Raw genomic sequence first — 15,639 nt, 5'->3', positions numbered from 1 at the left:
AAAGTGGAATAAAAGTAGGCTTTAATATTACTCTCATGCATGCTGAACCCTTAAAATCAAATATAATTTTAATGCCATGTTTAATTCTATCACAAAATAAAAATGTAATTTTGAATAAAATATAAATTATAATTTTTATTCTAAACATAAAATCAAGATATAATTTTGAATAAATTGTAGACCTAACATCAATAAGTAAGGCAAAAAAATCACAGAAGTCTCAGAAAGGGGAATGAAAATATACTCTTGGTGTGAAAATAATAATCCAAGGTGTTTTTCAGCAATATCAGTGTAATCTATTAAAAAGAGATTTAACAAATTAACTGCGTTCCTGTACCTATAACATAGTGCCACTTCCTACCTAGTACCTTTAATATCTCTCTCATTTAATAATTCACTTTTTCTTATATATAAACATTTCCAAGTCTATGAGTGACCTTGGATTCAAAAACTATTTTATTTTGCTATGCTTCCCTTGGTAATGCTCTTATCTTCAGTGCTAATATCCTATGTGTATCAGTTCACTGAAACCACTGTACATATCTGTTTTGAAAATCTTGGCAAGTCCTGGTCACGTCACAACCAGTATTTACATCACCACAGAGGCAGAGTCAGCTGAGCTGCTGTTCATCCACCAGGCCTGAAAGGAAGGGTATTATCATCCCAAACTCTTCCCTTTTAGTCAACAGGAAAACATTAGGATCCCATTTTCCTCAATGATTTAGGTAAGGCCTGAAATAGGAAAATACAAGATAATGTGTGCTGAGGGCCTACTGTTTACTAAGCACTGGGAACAGTGCTTCATAAGGCTCACTCCGGACTAGGTGTTATTTTGCCCCATCTTACAAATGGGAATTTTGAGGCTAAGTGTTTAAAGAGCACACCTAAGGTCACATAGGTGGGAATGCACACAGCTCAAGCCCGCATCAAAGGCTTCAAAGGCTGCATTCTCTTCACACTGTGCCACCTCCTTCCTGCAGACACATCTTCACCTTCCTGGAGGATGTATGAGAAGTGATGGCTCATGTGTTATTTTCTAGTACCAAGCACCTTTATTTCTGTGAATACCTAAAGCAATTTCTGGGGTCTTAGTTTTTTAAACATAAAAACTGTACCTGGACTTCAAGTGGCCAGTCTCTTGAAAGCAAACCCTAGCTCCAGTTTTAAAAGAAAGGATATGTGGGCCAACAAGAAACACATTCCACATAGCAGGTGGAAAGACTAAACTTCAGACTTGAGGGGTGCATCACTACAATGTTTACAGCATCTTAGAGAACTGTCCACCCATATTTCCCCAAAGTACAGTTCAAGGAAGTAAGAAACAGGGAATAAGGGTAGCTGACTTCCAGGCAGGCCATTCTACCCTAACTTTGTCCTGATTTCCTCAGTGTGTGGACTGGGAGGTTTCAAGTCACCTCAAAAAGTTTTAAAGTCAAATGTACTTGCAATCAGATCCTAGTCCCAATATTTCTTTAGCTATGTGACTTTGGCCAATGTACGAACACTCTCTGATGTAGTTTCCCCATCAACTAAAGAAATACTGCTCTTACTGCACAGCATTGCATAAGAATTAAGAGAGTCCTTATCACCGTGCCTGGCACAAAGTTGGCATCAGCTTCTTCATCCTCTTGCCTTTTCTACCTCTATGTCTTCACTCTCCTCATCCATGAAATACTCTAACACCACTGTTTGCTCTGCCCCAAGGAATACCATCTGAGAAAAAAACAAAAGCAAGGTAAAAAGCCTAGAAGACAGTGAACTTGGCAAACAGACAGAGTAATGTGTGAGTAGCATAGCCATCTTGATTTCGAGATGGTGTTGGATATAGCCCCCATGAACAACTGGAAGGCAACAGTCTATTCACAGAGTCACATACTACTGCTAGGCTCATCTGCTCCCTCCAAACACTTTGCCATTTGGTATGTGTAAGGTGAGGGTTTGGGGGAGAGAAGTGAAGAAATCGAGAGAAGATGGGGCCAAAGAAGAATAGGGGCCATCTTTGTAGCTCCAGTTAGGTTCCAAAATGTAGCTCTCTGCACAGAAAAATAAGAGTGCTATTCAAACATCAAGTCTCAACCAAGCAAGTTAGAAAGAATCATAGCAATAGATTCCAGAGTAAGATCATTTTTAATGTGTCCTTTAATGAGGAACAAGGTATGGAGGATGATGAAAGTTTTAGCTAATGTACTTCACTCAAATGACAAAGTTTGTACTTCACTCAAAGGGTATCTGTACTCAGCATACCCTTTTCTCTTCCATTCTTGCAGCATTAAAGAATGGACCTCACATCCCTTTGCCTGATCCTCCTGTAACTTGCACTTTCTGTTTCCCTTCCTACCTCCTGCCCCAGCCATTTTCAGAGGTCGTAACGCCAGCAACAGAACTGTCAATAGGCCTCTTTCCCTATCACCATTCCTTGTCTCTCTCACCCAAAGTATATGTTTGCACAGTGTTTTTCCATATTTTTCCACATATTTTATTTCATTTTCTTTTCAAAATGTAAAGTACATACGGGAGAAAACAAAATTTAAATCTTATAAACTCGAAAGCACCTAGGATACTTCAGTGAACAAAAAGACCCCCGTCTCTCCACATGATCTGCACAGTTCATTATTATTACACATTCGTAAGAGACACAGCAGGGAAGCAGCCAAGCAATCTAACCAATAACCTCTTATGCCAGCGCTGGCAGTAGGGCAGGGCCGAGTGGCAGTGGATCTACAGTAACACAGGCTTCGAAATAGGTACATCTGTGATTTGAATTATAGCCCCATTACTCATAAACTGTGATATCCCAGATTAGTTACTTAACCCCTCTGAGCTAAAATCTAAAAACCCAAGAATGATTTCAGCACGTCAGCAAGGAACCTCCTGGAAAGAAATGGAAATAGGCCTTGCTTCAATTCATTATTGGATTCAGATGGGCATCCTAAGTCTCGTATCACAGGGAGAAGAAAAGCAATTTTAACAGGGAAAAATAAAATAGACTCCTTACACTTAGGTGAGGAACTGCCAAAAATCTCCTCATACATTTTAAAACAATCTCTGTTACTATTCTAAACAGTCTTTTGTCATAAGCACCTAGCAGTTCTTTCCTCATTAGAGCTCTTCTATAACAGAACATGTGCCTTTTGGCTACAGTGTGGCTGTATCACTGATGAGCCTCAGCTCCCCTGGTGAGGCAAGACCATGGCTGCCACCCATACTTCACAGCCATGGCAGGAGACAGGTAATTGGTCTCCAGGTCAAAAATGGCTCTCCAGTTGGCTGTGATGCTATTCAATTCCCATTCTTTTCCTGTATCATGAAATCTTCTCCCTTTCTTTCTTTCATGCAACCTTCAGCTTAGCCTACTGATACGTTATGCTGGATACATAGTGAAGCACTTCCTATGCATTATCCCACTTAATCTTCATCAACCCTATAATGAATATATTAGTATCCCCATTGTACAAGCCAGGAAACCAAGGTTTAGAGTGGTTGGTAGGTGAGTAGTCCAGATCCCCACAATGAAGAAGTGATGGTTGAAACCCACTGTGACTCCAAATTCGGAGCTTTGAACAGCTCCACTCTACTGGTTCCCAGGCTTCTTGTGGCCATGGTATAAGGTGCACTTCCTTGTTGAAAAAGCAGAGCACTTGTTAATGCTCGTACTGATTAATCAACATATACAACAAAGTGAGCACGTGCTATTTGACCAGATGCTGAACCTGTGTTGAAATACTTTTGTCAAAAATCTTTATAACCATGCTGTCTTTCTTCCATCACCAACTCCTTGAACCTGGGACTTTATCTCTACAATGCAATCTTCCACAAAGACTTAAAAAGTGGATTCTGTTTGAAACAAGCGAACAAAAACTACATTCAAATGGAATGGCAATTAATTATCTCCTAGAAAGGGGAAGCAAAACGAAAGGTTTACCTGTCATTTTTCAGGTGGTAACTCTACCTTAAAGACTCTACCTTAAAGGCATACCTCAAACATAGTGAAGCTACATTTCTTAGATCTTCTGCATCAGTTCCACTCGCAAATGTTTTGTCCTATTGCCCCCTAGTTGATTCATAGTTGTCAAACTCTGTGTCCTCATTCTACGTTTGTAAAACGTGGTCATGATACTTAAAAATAAACTTCTATTTTTAAAAACTGACCTTAGAATTTGAGGTGTTTTATTTTTGAAACTTGCCCCAAAAGCTTATTTCTCTGAAATCTAGGAGATTCTTTTTCCTTGCCTTCATGCAAATCCTTTAAGCCTGTGAACGTTCCTCTGCACAGCTCCCTGGAATCCTGGCCCCGCCGCCCTCTCAGTCCCTGGGGTTCCTGCTGCGCCCTTCTCTGCAGCTGCCAGAGGCTCACTCAGGCATCTAACCCCTTGTGACTGAGCCTTCAACCTTCTGGCTTCCAAGTTCTCAGGACCTCCTTCCTTCTTCTTTTTCCTCTTCCTACCTACTTTTTAGAAACTCTTCTTTTTAGGTCAAAAGTCAGATATTATTTAGGCTATTTTAGGAAACTGCCTAAAAATCATTGCCCATCTCTCTTTTATGATGGAGAAAAAAAAAAGATAAGATGGGATGTTTGGGTTGGTGGCAATGGTGGGAGGGGACAGGAGGAAGAGACCAGAGGGAGATCTTACTACAGTGACCTGGAAGAATCCACTTCACTGGCTTCAATCCTCCCTTTCCCCCTAAAAATAGTACCCAATGGGTCCCCTATGAAACTGTGCTCCCCCTAAGTGCTATTTACATGCTCACTTACTCTCTCCAGTAGTCAGATTCCAGTATCGCCATTATGAATCAAGGGGTGAATTACATGTAGTCAGATAACACGCACCACAGAAGAGATAGTACAGAATAGGAAGGTATGTGAGACCCTAACCAGCCTCTCTAGTTCCTTGAAAGGTGACAGAGCATGTGGCCTTTGGAGCCAGCAACCAGTATTAAAGCTGCATCATTTTGGATATGCTATTTAACCTCTCTGAACCTCAGTTTCCCCACCTGTCAAGTAGAGATAAATAATACCACTTGGCTCCCTGGCTTGTTGAGAGTATTAAATAAAAGAATACATGCAAAGCACTATGTGCCCGGCATGTGTAGAGAAGCTAAAGTATCTAGGATACACCAGTAAATAAACGAGCCCAGTCTCTCTACATGATCTGCATCTACTTCATTATTATTACGAATTTGTAAGACACACAGACAAGCAGCCAACCAGTTTAACCAATCACCACTCATATCAGGGCTGGGGGTGGGATGTGTTGGAGTGGTGGCTGACCTAAAATAACGTAGGTTGCACAATAGCCCATATAAGGGGAAAAAATCACTTTTACTTTTCTTCCTCTCAAAATAAGTATGCACTTACTAATGTTTCAAAAATTTGGCTCATCCATCTTGGCATTTTTCAGTGCCATACTGTGCCCTCAAAATACCACTGTTCAAATATAACTGGCTAAGGATAATGTTAACAAAAAATCTACCTGAAGCAAAAACGCAATAGGTTTTGCCATAGTCAGTGTATATTTTCCATTCAGCTTAAATTGATCTCACTTCCCTTAGCATGAGCTTCTCGTGCCAGCATTTGACTCTAACATCTTTACCTTTCAATATCTTTCTCATACGCTACTGAAGTTCCTCCACTTAGTATGCTCCAGTTGACCGTTCCTGGATTGAATGAAGGAAGCTCCCAAGCAGACGTGAGTCATCCCTGCCTGCGGCCAACAGATGGCAATAGTGATCACGCGAGGTTATTGGACTCTCTTAAGCTCTGCCTGTGACGGTTCTCAACCAGCCAAGGAGCAAGCTGGTGGTGTCTGCGCTGGGTTTTGAGGTGTTCACTAACATGATTAACCCTACAGCATGTCTTTGAAGTAAAAAACTAATGGCAGTTTTGAAAGTTATGTTAGGTATGAAATGACAATGAAAAGTTAGAAACAATTTAAAAAGCCCAAAGTGATAAAAAAAAAACCAAACAATAAATATTGTACTTGTGCAATGAATCGATCTGAGATATAAATGACTGTGAGGGACAATACACAGTGAGAAGTGCTGTGCCTAAGCAATAAGCAACAAAGCAAGGACGATAACTGAAAACATAAAAAACGTGAAAACAAAACACAACCATCACAACACACTTTCTGCAGTTAGAGAATAAGCACTAATGTCAGATAACAATTAGTCATATGACAATCTAATATTCATGCCGCAGAGACCAGGGTTTATTTGACGCCTGAAAGCAGTGGTTCTCAGCCTTTATTGCACCCTAGAATCATCTGGGGAGTTTCAAAAACCCCAAACCCCAGGCAGTACCCTAGGCCAACAATCAGAACCTCTGGGGGTGGTGGCCAGGTGTTGATCACGTTTAAGGCTGTTCAGAGGATTCCAACACCCAATCAAGGTTAAGAACCATTGCCTTCAAACCTAAGCAGGGGGGAATGTAGCTGCTGCTGGTGCATTTCATCAATCTATGGATTAAAATCCATTCAAATTCACAGACTGGTGTGTAGTAAGCACGGACTCCTTAGCAAGAAGTACTTCTTTATGATATTCGTATCTTCAAGGAGAAAAATTACCTGCCTCAAAGGCGTTTTCTTTTCATATTCGTGAAACTGGTATGGGCATAGAATATGTATCACATAGGAAGAACAGAGCATACCTTACTTTAAATTTTTGAAGAAGCTAGTCATATGCGTATTTGAAGAAAATGGGTCACAGAGCCACAAGCTTCAATATCTTAGTCATTTCTGTGAATCCACTTACAAACAAATGGACACACAAAGCTGTTCAAAACTGTACGAACGTCTGGATACCAGTGTCTTTCCCTCGCTCTCATCTCTAAGCAATTAGACTAATCCCTGGTCTATCCACTCATTTAGTGCATTCTGCTTGCTACCTTTCATCTTTCATAATTAAGTTCTGCATTAAAACCAATGGATCATTTAGTTCTCCATTCAAACCAACCAGGCTCTTCTCACTGCAGCCCGCTTTTACCTTATCTGCCATTATCATAGAGGATCCCCCGTGGATGCCGAGGATGGGGGTGAGAGTCTGGGCTGAAATGAAGTCAAGGATCTGGGCGATGGCTTCCTGGTCAGTGTCGTCAGCAAACACCACCCCCTGGATCTTCCGGTCAGACATGAGATCACAGATACGGGTGATGATGCTCTTTGGATCGGTCTCATTCATGGCTACCAGCTCCACACGGGGCACCACGGAGAGATGGTGGAAATCATCTTTCTCGTGGGCATCCTTGATGGCCACCTCGTCTGAAGTGCCCACGAGGATGACAGCAATGCCAATGCTGGGTGGGCTCTTCTGAGAACGAGCTCTGCTGCCTGACACAGCCAGGACAGCCAACACCAACCAGAACTTGGGAGAACAGCACTCTGCTCTGGGCTTCATCTTCAACTCGTTGACTCCCTGAAAACATAAAGACAGAATGGTTAAATCACAACACATGCTACATGACCTGTCTTTGAAGAGGCTGGATACTACAAGTCTACGGCCTTTGCTCATTTTCAGTCCCAACTTCTATCTTCTAGTCTAGTCTCTTATAATCTCTTGTGTTTGCTCAGAGTGAGAGAAAAACTTCCAAAAGAATCAGAAATCCTTGAGCAAGACAATAAAAGATGCTATTGCTATAGCTATCAGCAGCAAACAGAGACAAATGAGGGAAAGAGGATGCAAGTGGTTCAAGCAATAATGCCAAGTGCACAAATGCAGGAGTCTCCAAGAGGGGGTCTTGTTGTTGTTACATGATCTTTGGCACTCCTATCACAATCCACCCTTGAACTGCTCTTGGGCCAAGGGGATGATGGCACAGGCCAGGCAGAGAGAGCAATAAAATGGGCTTAGCAGAGGCTAGCAACAAAACGTGGTCTGGATAAGCTAGATACAGAGAGCTACAGACACCTAAGCCCCACATTTTTGCTGCCTTTATTTGATGTTCACCTCAAAGAGGACAAGAGCCTGAAAGTTCTTCAGCAGCCCTTTTAGTATCTGGCTCTTAATAGTACATCAAAAATATGACCAATATATGGGCAGTACTTTAAAAAACATCTCAATTGATCCTTACAACAACCCAGTGGGAGCAAAAAATAAGAAAGATACTGTTATCCTCCTTTTATAGATGTTGAAGCTAAGGCTCAAAGAAGCTAAGAAATCTAAAACCGTGAACCACTTAAGCAAAAAAATATATAAATTCAGATCTTCAGATTTTTAGGCCAACTTGCATTCCATTGCATTATATCACACTGCTTCTCAAATACCCATTATGACAAGGAATACTTTTGTTTTGATTTGGTTATGCATCAAAATATGATAATTTCGACAACTACTACTGATAAGTGCAGTAATGTCAGAGCCACTTTTGAAAAATCTCCCATGGCCCAGGGCAGTGCTATCGTAGCCACTGCCCTAAAGTAACCCCGCTGTGTTTCCACACCATTCACCACCTTCTATCCGTAACAACCCCTACTCCTCACTTCCACATATGCCCCTAAATCTTACACTGTGCCCCAGACTAAGGACACAGTTCCATACAGAGCTTGGCAATTTCTGTTTACAGTGCTCACTATTTTCCAAGAGTTCCTCTTACTTAAATAGAACTAGATCTGCTTCAATTGTTTTGGTTTGTTTTAAATAATAATTTATTGCACCTCTACTATATGCTGTGTACTGTGTTAGGCATTTCTTCAGACGGAGTCTCTTTGATCCTCATTGAAACTCTATGAACTATTACTTTATCCCCAATTTTCAAATGGAAAAAACGAAGCTTAAAACAGTTACGTAATGTTCCCAAGGTCAACACCAGCATGCCAATACATAAACTTAGCATTTTTATACTCCAAAGAAACATTCTACAAACTGTACTCAAAACCAGAATCAGTGATTCTCACTCTTCTCCAAAAAGAGAGAGTATGCAATCAGTGATGAAAATGTGGCCTAATAGCTCATGCTTGTTTGAAAAAACAAAAACATTAAGATATTAGGGATCTAAAAACTTTGAGAGTTTAGCAGACAAAAGAAAACAATTATGATGGTGTTGAAAAGAGAGATAAGGATGTCAGGCTGAGCAGACTGACTGCAAAAGGGCATTAATGATTTGGAAGTAAAATGTTGGGGACATTTTGTGGCTGAAGAAGCACAAAATCCAATCCAGTTCTTGGCAGAAAACACTTTGGAACTCTTGCTGTTGTAGTCATCCTTCCACACTGCCAAGAAGGAGACCTGTATCGATCACCTTGTCTATCTCTTGCGAATAAGACAAGTAGCTCAGTGGTTCACGCCCGAGCAAAGTGTACTCCTGACAGTTTTCTGGTCTACGCGTCTCTGTGGAAACAGGGAATGACTACCAGCGCCCAGGAAGCCCGTGCTGATGAACTGTACCCAACTGAGCAGGAGAGCCAGGGCCTGAATTCCTCCTCCTCAAGCTTAGAGCAGAGCAGCACTACATGGAGTAGAGCAGCACTGAATATTCAGAGTAAGACCGATGGGTTTAGCATCTCAAATAGCTGTTGGCAAAATAATAATAATAATCTGTTCAATTTCAAGCACTGGTTCTCAAGGAGAACCAAAAAATTTAAAAGTTGGCAAGACTAGCAGCTAACTTCATTCCAGTGGGATTCTAATCATTTAGTTACCAGCCACTAAATCAGATTCCTTCACATTGAAAAGTGGTCCACTCTGTCATGACAGTTTATTAACTTTAATGCACCCTACACTCTCCTATCTTGTGTTTTATTTGCTCTCTTTAAAATATCTCTTGTGTTCCTCTATTTCTTCTCATACAATTTATTACACTTTGTCATGCAATGGCTAGTTGTGACACTCAAAGAATAGAATCTGGTTTTCCTGAGTGTCTCTTTTATACTCAGAATAGAGCAAAGCGATGCATTATGGGAGATACCAGTAACAGAGGGACTGTGAGACAAACAAAGAAGCTGCTGTGAATACAAACTCAATTGCACACATTAGAAGGGGGTTAGTTGGGAGAAAGCATGGAGTCCAAGATAAGTAAATTGGCTTTGCTCCCTTCCACAGACAGACCACAGTTAGTCTTAATGTACCTGCCCTGTGAAGCTTTGCCCGCTCCTCTCCACTGCTTTTCACCTTCCCCCAGTAGAGCTGAGCATTGTTTCCTTTTGACTGTCACCATAGCCTGTATGTGTCTATCTAAATACCAATATAGTGTAAGAGGTTACTATAACTATAGGAGTATGTGTAGTTGGTAATCTCCTGGTGGGCAGGTACCTTGTCAGTTCATTAAGCATTTATTCAGCACCTACTACCTAGGAGACATTGTTATTAGTGTTGGGGATGCAAGTAACACAGGCTCTAACCTCCACTTCCACAGTCTAGTAGAAGATACAGAAACACAAAGAAGACCTTATCTCATTTCCATTTGCATTTTGGGGGTCTAGCAGGGCCTCATATACAATAAGGAAGGACTCAGTAAATGGCAGCTACTGATTTTCTACCATTATAAAAGTGTCAATATTTGACCATTTTTTACCTATAATATTAACCTATTTATATATTATATATTTACAATAACATTTTACTTACAGGTTAATAATAACCTACCATATGCCAGACACTATTATTGCTAGGTAATTTTCATGCAGTGTTAAATCACAGATAAAGATTGTAAGTCATAATTTTTCCTTATACTACAAATAAGGAAACATCTCCTGAGAGGTTAAGTATATGACCAAGGTCACACAGCTAATAGGGATGGCGTCAAGTTTCAAACCAAAGTTTGTCTATCTCCAAAACCCTTGCTCTTTCCATTCTGCTTCCTCTCAGTATGAGTATATGAGTGAATGAACAAAAAAATTAACAAAAGAATAAATGAAATCACCAACCAAAAACAAATTGTACTCTTATACCAGTTCCACCTCAACAAAGTGCCTGAGGAAGGGCAAATCACTTAATCAAGGTCTCTGAATTCTTACAGGTGAAATCAGGATGATGTACTAACCTACATACCTGAAAGATATTTTTTTAGGTTTTTGTGAGGATCAAATAATAATATGGAAGTGCTTTGAAGAAAAGGATGTTAACTTTAAGCTTCTATAGAAGTTGTTCGAGGATCCTCGCTATTTATGAGAGTACAAAGTCAGCATGTGGGAGGTGGTGGGTGACAGAATGGCAGACAGAGGCTGAGAGGGATGTTAAGAGGAACCTCACAGGAGGCAAGCAGTATTAGTTCCCTGATGATTATAACTCCCTGGAAAAAGATGTCATATAATGACCCCAGAGTAGGTCAGGGTCAATAGTGGGAATCAGTGAAGATCAAGATCCCCCAAATAAGGCCCTGAATCCAGGCACTAGGGTGCCCAACTAACCAAGAAAAACACAGCTGGTGAGGATGTGGAGAAAAGGGAACCTTAGTACACTATTGGTGGGAATGCAGACCGGTGCGTCTACTGTGGAAAACAGTAGGGAATTTCCTCAAAAAAACTAAAAATGGAACTGTCTTTTGACCCAGCAATTCCACTGCTGGAAATACGAATCTCTAAACACCAATTCAAAAGAATGTATGCACCCTCATATTCATATCAGTACTATTTACAATAGCCAAGATTTGGAAACAGCCTAAGTGCTCATCAGTAGATGATTGGATTAAAACAAAACTGTGGTACATTTACACAATAGAATATAGAATTAAAGAAACCACATCCATGCAGACTGGTAGGAGGGGTACAGTCGAGGAATGGGCTGGTCCCACATCCACGTGTGGTGGATAAAAATTTCGAAGGGAAATCTCAGGAGCCAGGAGTCCCAGCCCTCACTGGGCCCCCCAGCCCAGGGTACCAGTGCCAGGAACATAAGTAGCCACAACTTCTGGCTGCAAAAAGTCAGCAGGGATTGAATCAGTGGAAGAAACTACTGGAGCCCGAAACAGTTCCTCTTAAAGAACCCACACACAGACTCACCTACTCAGACTCACTCCCTCTGGGCTCTGGCACCAGGGTGGCAGCTTGAAGGGCACCAGTGGTGTGCATGGGGAGGCTGAGGTGCCTGGCATCAAGGTGAGCAGAGGCTACTGTTCCTTTTCTGGGCCTTCTCCCCACAGACTGGTGCCTATCTAAGATTCCATCAACCTGGATAACACTGTTTGACCCACCTTGAAGACTCCCAGAGAACCCACCTCACCCAACTTACAGACCCACGCAAGCTGTTTTTCCATATGAATGGCTGGTCTTAGCTCATGCTTCACAACTTCCAAAATCCTCTCAAACATGCTGCAGCTGGTTTTAGTGAGCCCCAGGCCCAGGACTATCAGCCTAGATTCACAGCTTGGCTTTGCCTGGAAATCTCTGAGGCCAGCATAAGTAGCAGCCATCTCAGATTACTTTATAACTCAGGCAGGGTGGCCCTGGGCAAGCGGCTGATCTCGGCCTGCACCACCCAGGAAACCCGAGGGCCAGCACACTCAGTAGACAGAAATAAAAAGATCCAGTCAGAAATGAAAGATTCACTAATTGAAATAAAGAACAATTTACAGGGTAACAAAAATAGAGTGCATGAAGCCAAGAATCAAATCAATGATTGGAGCATAAGGAAGCAAAAAACAACCAATCAGAACAACAAGAAGAAAAGAGAATCCAAAAAAACGAGGACAAGGTAAGCATCGTGTGGGACAACTTTAAGCAATCAACATTCACTTCATAGGGGTGCCATAAAGAGAAGAGAAAGAAAAAGAAATTGGAAATCTATTTGAAAAAATAATGTAAGAAAACTTCCCTAACATGGTGAAGGAAATAAGTTCCAAACAAGATGGACACAAAGAGGCCTACTTTAAGACACATCATAATCAAAATCCCAAAGATTAAAGGTAAAGAGACGGGAGGGGGAGTGTGGGAGAATGGGTGAGAGGTGAGGGGATTACAGAATAGCCATGTGGATATAAAGTATAATATAAGAAATGGAGTAGCCAAAGAACTTACACACATGACCGGTGGACATGAACAATGGTGGGGGAATTGCCTGAGAGAGTTCAGGGTGCTGGGAGGAGGCGAGCAACAAGGGAAAAATCAGGACAACTATAATAGCATCATCAATAAAGTATAATTTAAAAATAAATTTAAAAAATGAAAACAGAAGATACTACTGAAAAAAAAAAAAAAGAAGAGAAGAAGCAGGATTAGAGAGCTGACTGTTCACCTCTTGGCCCTCTGCCTCCTAGCAGCTTGAACTCAGTGGCCCCAGATCTACATCAAGGAAAAGACTACACTAGCCTATGTTCATGCCTACAATTTGCACAGCAACTATAGTAGGAACCAGTTTACACTTTGATGCCCACAGGAGACTCCAAGGGAAGATACTTCTGAGTGAGAAGCTGGGCCAATCTTGTCCTCAGAAAAACTGAGTCCTGGGGCAACCCTAATGGAGAGAATAAAATGTGATTTAAATGGATAACTAAGTCAAATTTTCCTAGCACTAACTTTTACTGTAGTCAGGACACTATCTGGAGTAACCCAATTAAGGAGACTGTGGTTAGAATATGATAGGCAGTGAGTAAAACTAAGATTAAAAGTGCCAGAACTATGCATCAAGTCCAGTTTCCCAGTAACCACTAAAAACAGACAGCTAGGATGCATAGGCCTAAAATTTGTCACTTTAGAGAATATGGAGAAACAAGGAGTCTCATACAGTATAAGTCAAGTGAAGTAAAAAGAGTATAACTTTTTTGGAGGGCAATGTGGGAATATCTTCAATTTTTTAATATTAATACAAAATAAAATTCAAAGGTGAAAACATCAAAAGTGACAATGAGAGATGTCACATACCAGTACCAAGAAAATACAAAAATCATGCACATGTATGAGTCTAAAAATATAGGCTTAACATGTATAAAGTAATATCTAAAATTACCCTGGGGAGTAACAAATAAATCCAACAGACAAAATATACAAAGACATACATGATTAAAAAAACAAAAAAGCATGAGTAATAAGTTTGAACTTGTTCAGATATCCAGAAATCCATATACAACAGAGACTACAATATTGTATCTACGATAATGCCTCAGTAAATTCCAATGAATATATATAAAACAATTGCCTTTTTTAATAATGTGATTATATTACAGATAAATATTTTAAAGGTAGCTAAAAATACCACATCAAAAACTTTTTTAAAAATTCACTATTAAATAACACAAAGGTTAAGGAGGAAATCATAAGAAAAATTAAAACATCCATTGAATAGAAAAACAATAAAAATGTTAAATATCAAAATTCCTAGCACACAACTAAAACAGTTTAAAGAGAAACCTATGCTTTTAAATTCACTTGTAAGGAAATTTTAAAATTAAAAATAATTAATTATAACTAAATTTTCACTTAGTGAACAATTCACAGAGTCAAGCCTAAGAAGGAATTAAATAATAAAGATATGGGCAGAAATTAATGAAATGGAAGGCAAAGAAAGAAGGAAAACAGCTGATCCTTTAAAAGACCACCATGAAGTTGTGACAAGAACACTCAAGGTAAAATAAAGAAATGCCAATGAAATCCATAATGAAAAAGGAAAAATACCAATATATACAATAAAAATTTTTAAATAATAAAATAATATTATGAAAATGGTTGTTTTTAAATTTAGTGTATAAATATATATAATAAAAATAGCAAAAAGGAGTTCAAAAGAAAATCTTAATATAACATTAACCATTAAAGAAAATAAAATGACTATCAAAGGCCCCCAATCCTAATCCACCAATACCATCTCCCACTCCTACTCCCCACCCAACCACCCCACCTCTGACAAAATAAAGGGAAGTAAAACAGGTACATGTGGTTTTACAGAGGAAGTGTACCAAACAAGAAATAAGCCTTGCTCATGCAAGTTGAACACAATAGGAAAAAAAGGAAATCCAGATAATTGTAGTACAAGAAGAGATTATCATAGGTCCCCTTCATCTATAATAAAGGAAAAAAACCAAATAAAATATTGGCTAACCAAAATAAACAGTATCTTTAAAAAATAACATGGTCAAATATGACTTATACCAGGAATACAAGGATGGCTTAACTTCAGAATATACATCAAAATAGTTCCCCGCAAAGACTATTTTTCCAGGGATCATTTCTATAGTTCGTTACTAGAGAAGTTTCGCTCAATGTGTAGAGCACCCAAAACCACGAGGAGGAGGTACAGCGTCCTCTCTTGAGCGAGAAGACACTTTTTGGTGTTGCTTTTGCAATTGCCGATAGACAATGATGATCGTTCTTAGAGAAAAGTAAGAGGGAGAAAATGCAGTCTGAGTGGTAAGAAAAGAAAAAGAAAAAGAAAAAAGGAAGAAGACAAAGAAAAAAGTAAGAAAAAAAAGAAGAAGGAAAAACATAGTTCACCACATCAATGGACTAAAGGAGATATTTACACAAATATCTCAAAACATGACAAAAACACATTTAATTAAGGAAAATATTGATTTATGTCATAAATTTTAAGATAAGCTTTTTAAAAAAAATTGATAATAGAAAATGAAGGAGATCATCAACCTTTACCTGGTTAAGAGTATATGTGTATACCAAAAACTCTTGATCACATTCTTTTTGACATTGAGAAAAAGGCAAGGTTAGTGCTGTCACTGCTAATAGAGATTCTGGTAAATAAATCAAGAAAATAAAAGTTTTA

General features: G+C 39.7%; 1 protein-coding gene and 1 non-coding gene across 2 annotated transcripts in view; one reads left to right on the top strand and one right to left on the bottom strand.

Annotated features, from left to right (window-relative positions):
• GRIN2B (glutamate ionotropic receptor NMDA type subunit 2B) overlaps nt 1–15,639 on the bottom strand; it is a 400,196-nt gene that overhangs the window by 273,314 nt on the left and 111,243 nt on the right. The window contains exon 2 of the mRNA XM_053921780.2: nt 6,982–7,410. Within this exon, the coding sequence (XP_053777755.1) occupies nt 6,982–7,392 (411 nt within the window). The 5' untranslated portion in view covers nt 7,393–7,410. The remainder of the gene's footprint in view (nt 1–6,981; nt 7,411–15,639) is intronic.
• On the top strand, nt 15,066–15,271 carry LOC112318690 (small nucleolar RNA U3). The gene has a single exon (XR_002976226.2). It is a non-coding gene; the product is annotated as a small nucleolar RNA U3 (small nucleolar RNA).

The sequence above is a fragment of the Desmodus rotundus genome, chromosome 3 (genome assembly GCF_022682495.2).
Source record: "Desmodus rotundus isolate HL8 chromosome 3, HLdesRot8A.1, whole genome shotgun sequence".
NCBI lineage: Eukaryota > Metazoa > Chordata > Mammalia > Chiroptera > Phyllostomidae > Desmodus > Desmodus rotundus.
This window is presented reverse-complemented; position numbering and strand designations above follow the sequence as displayed.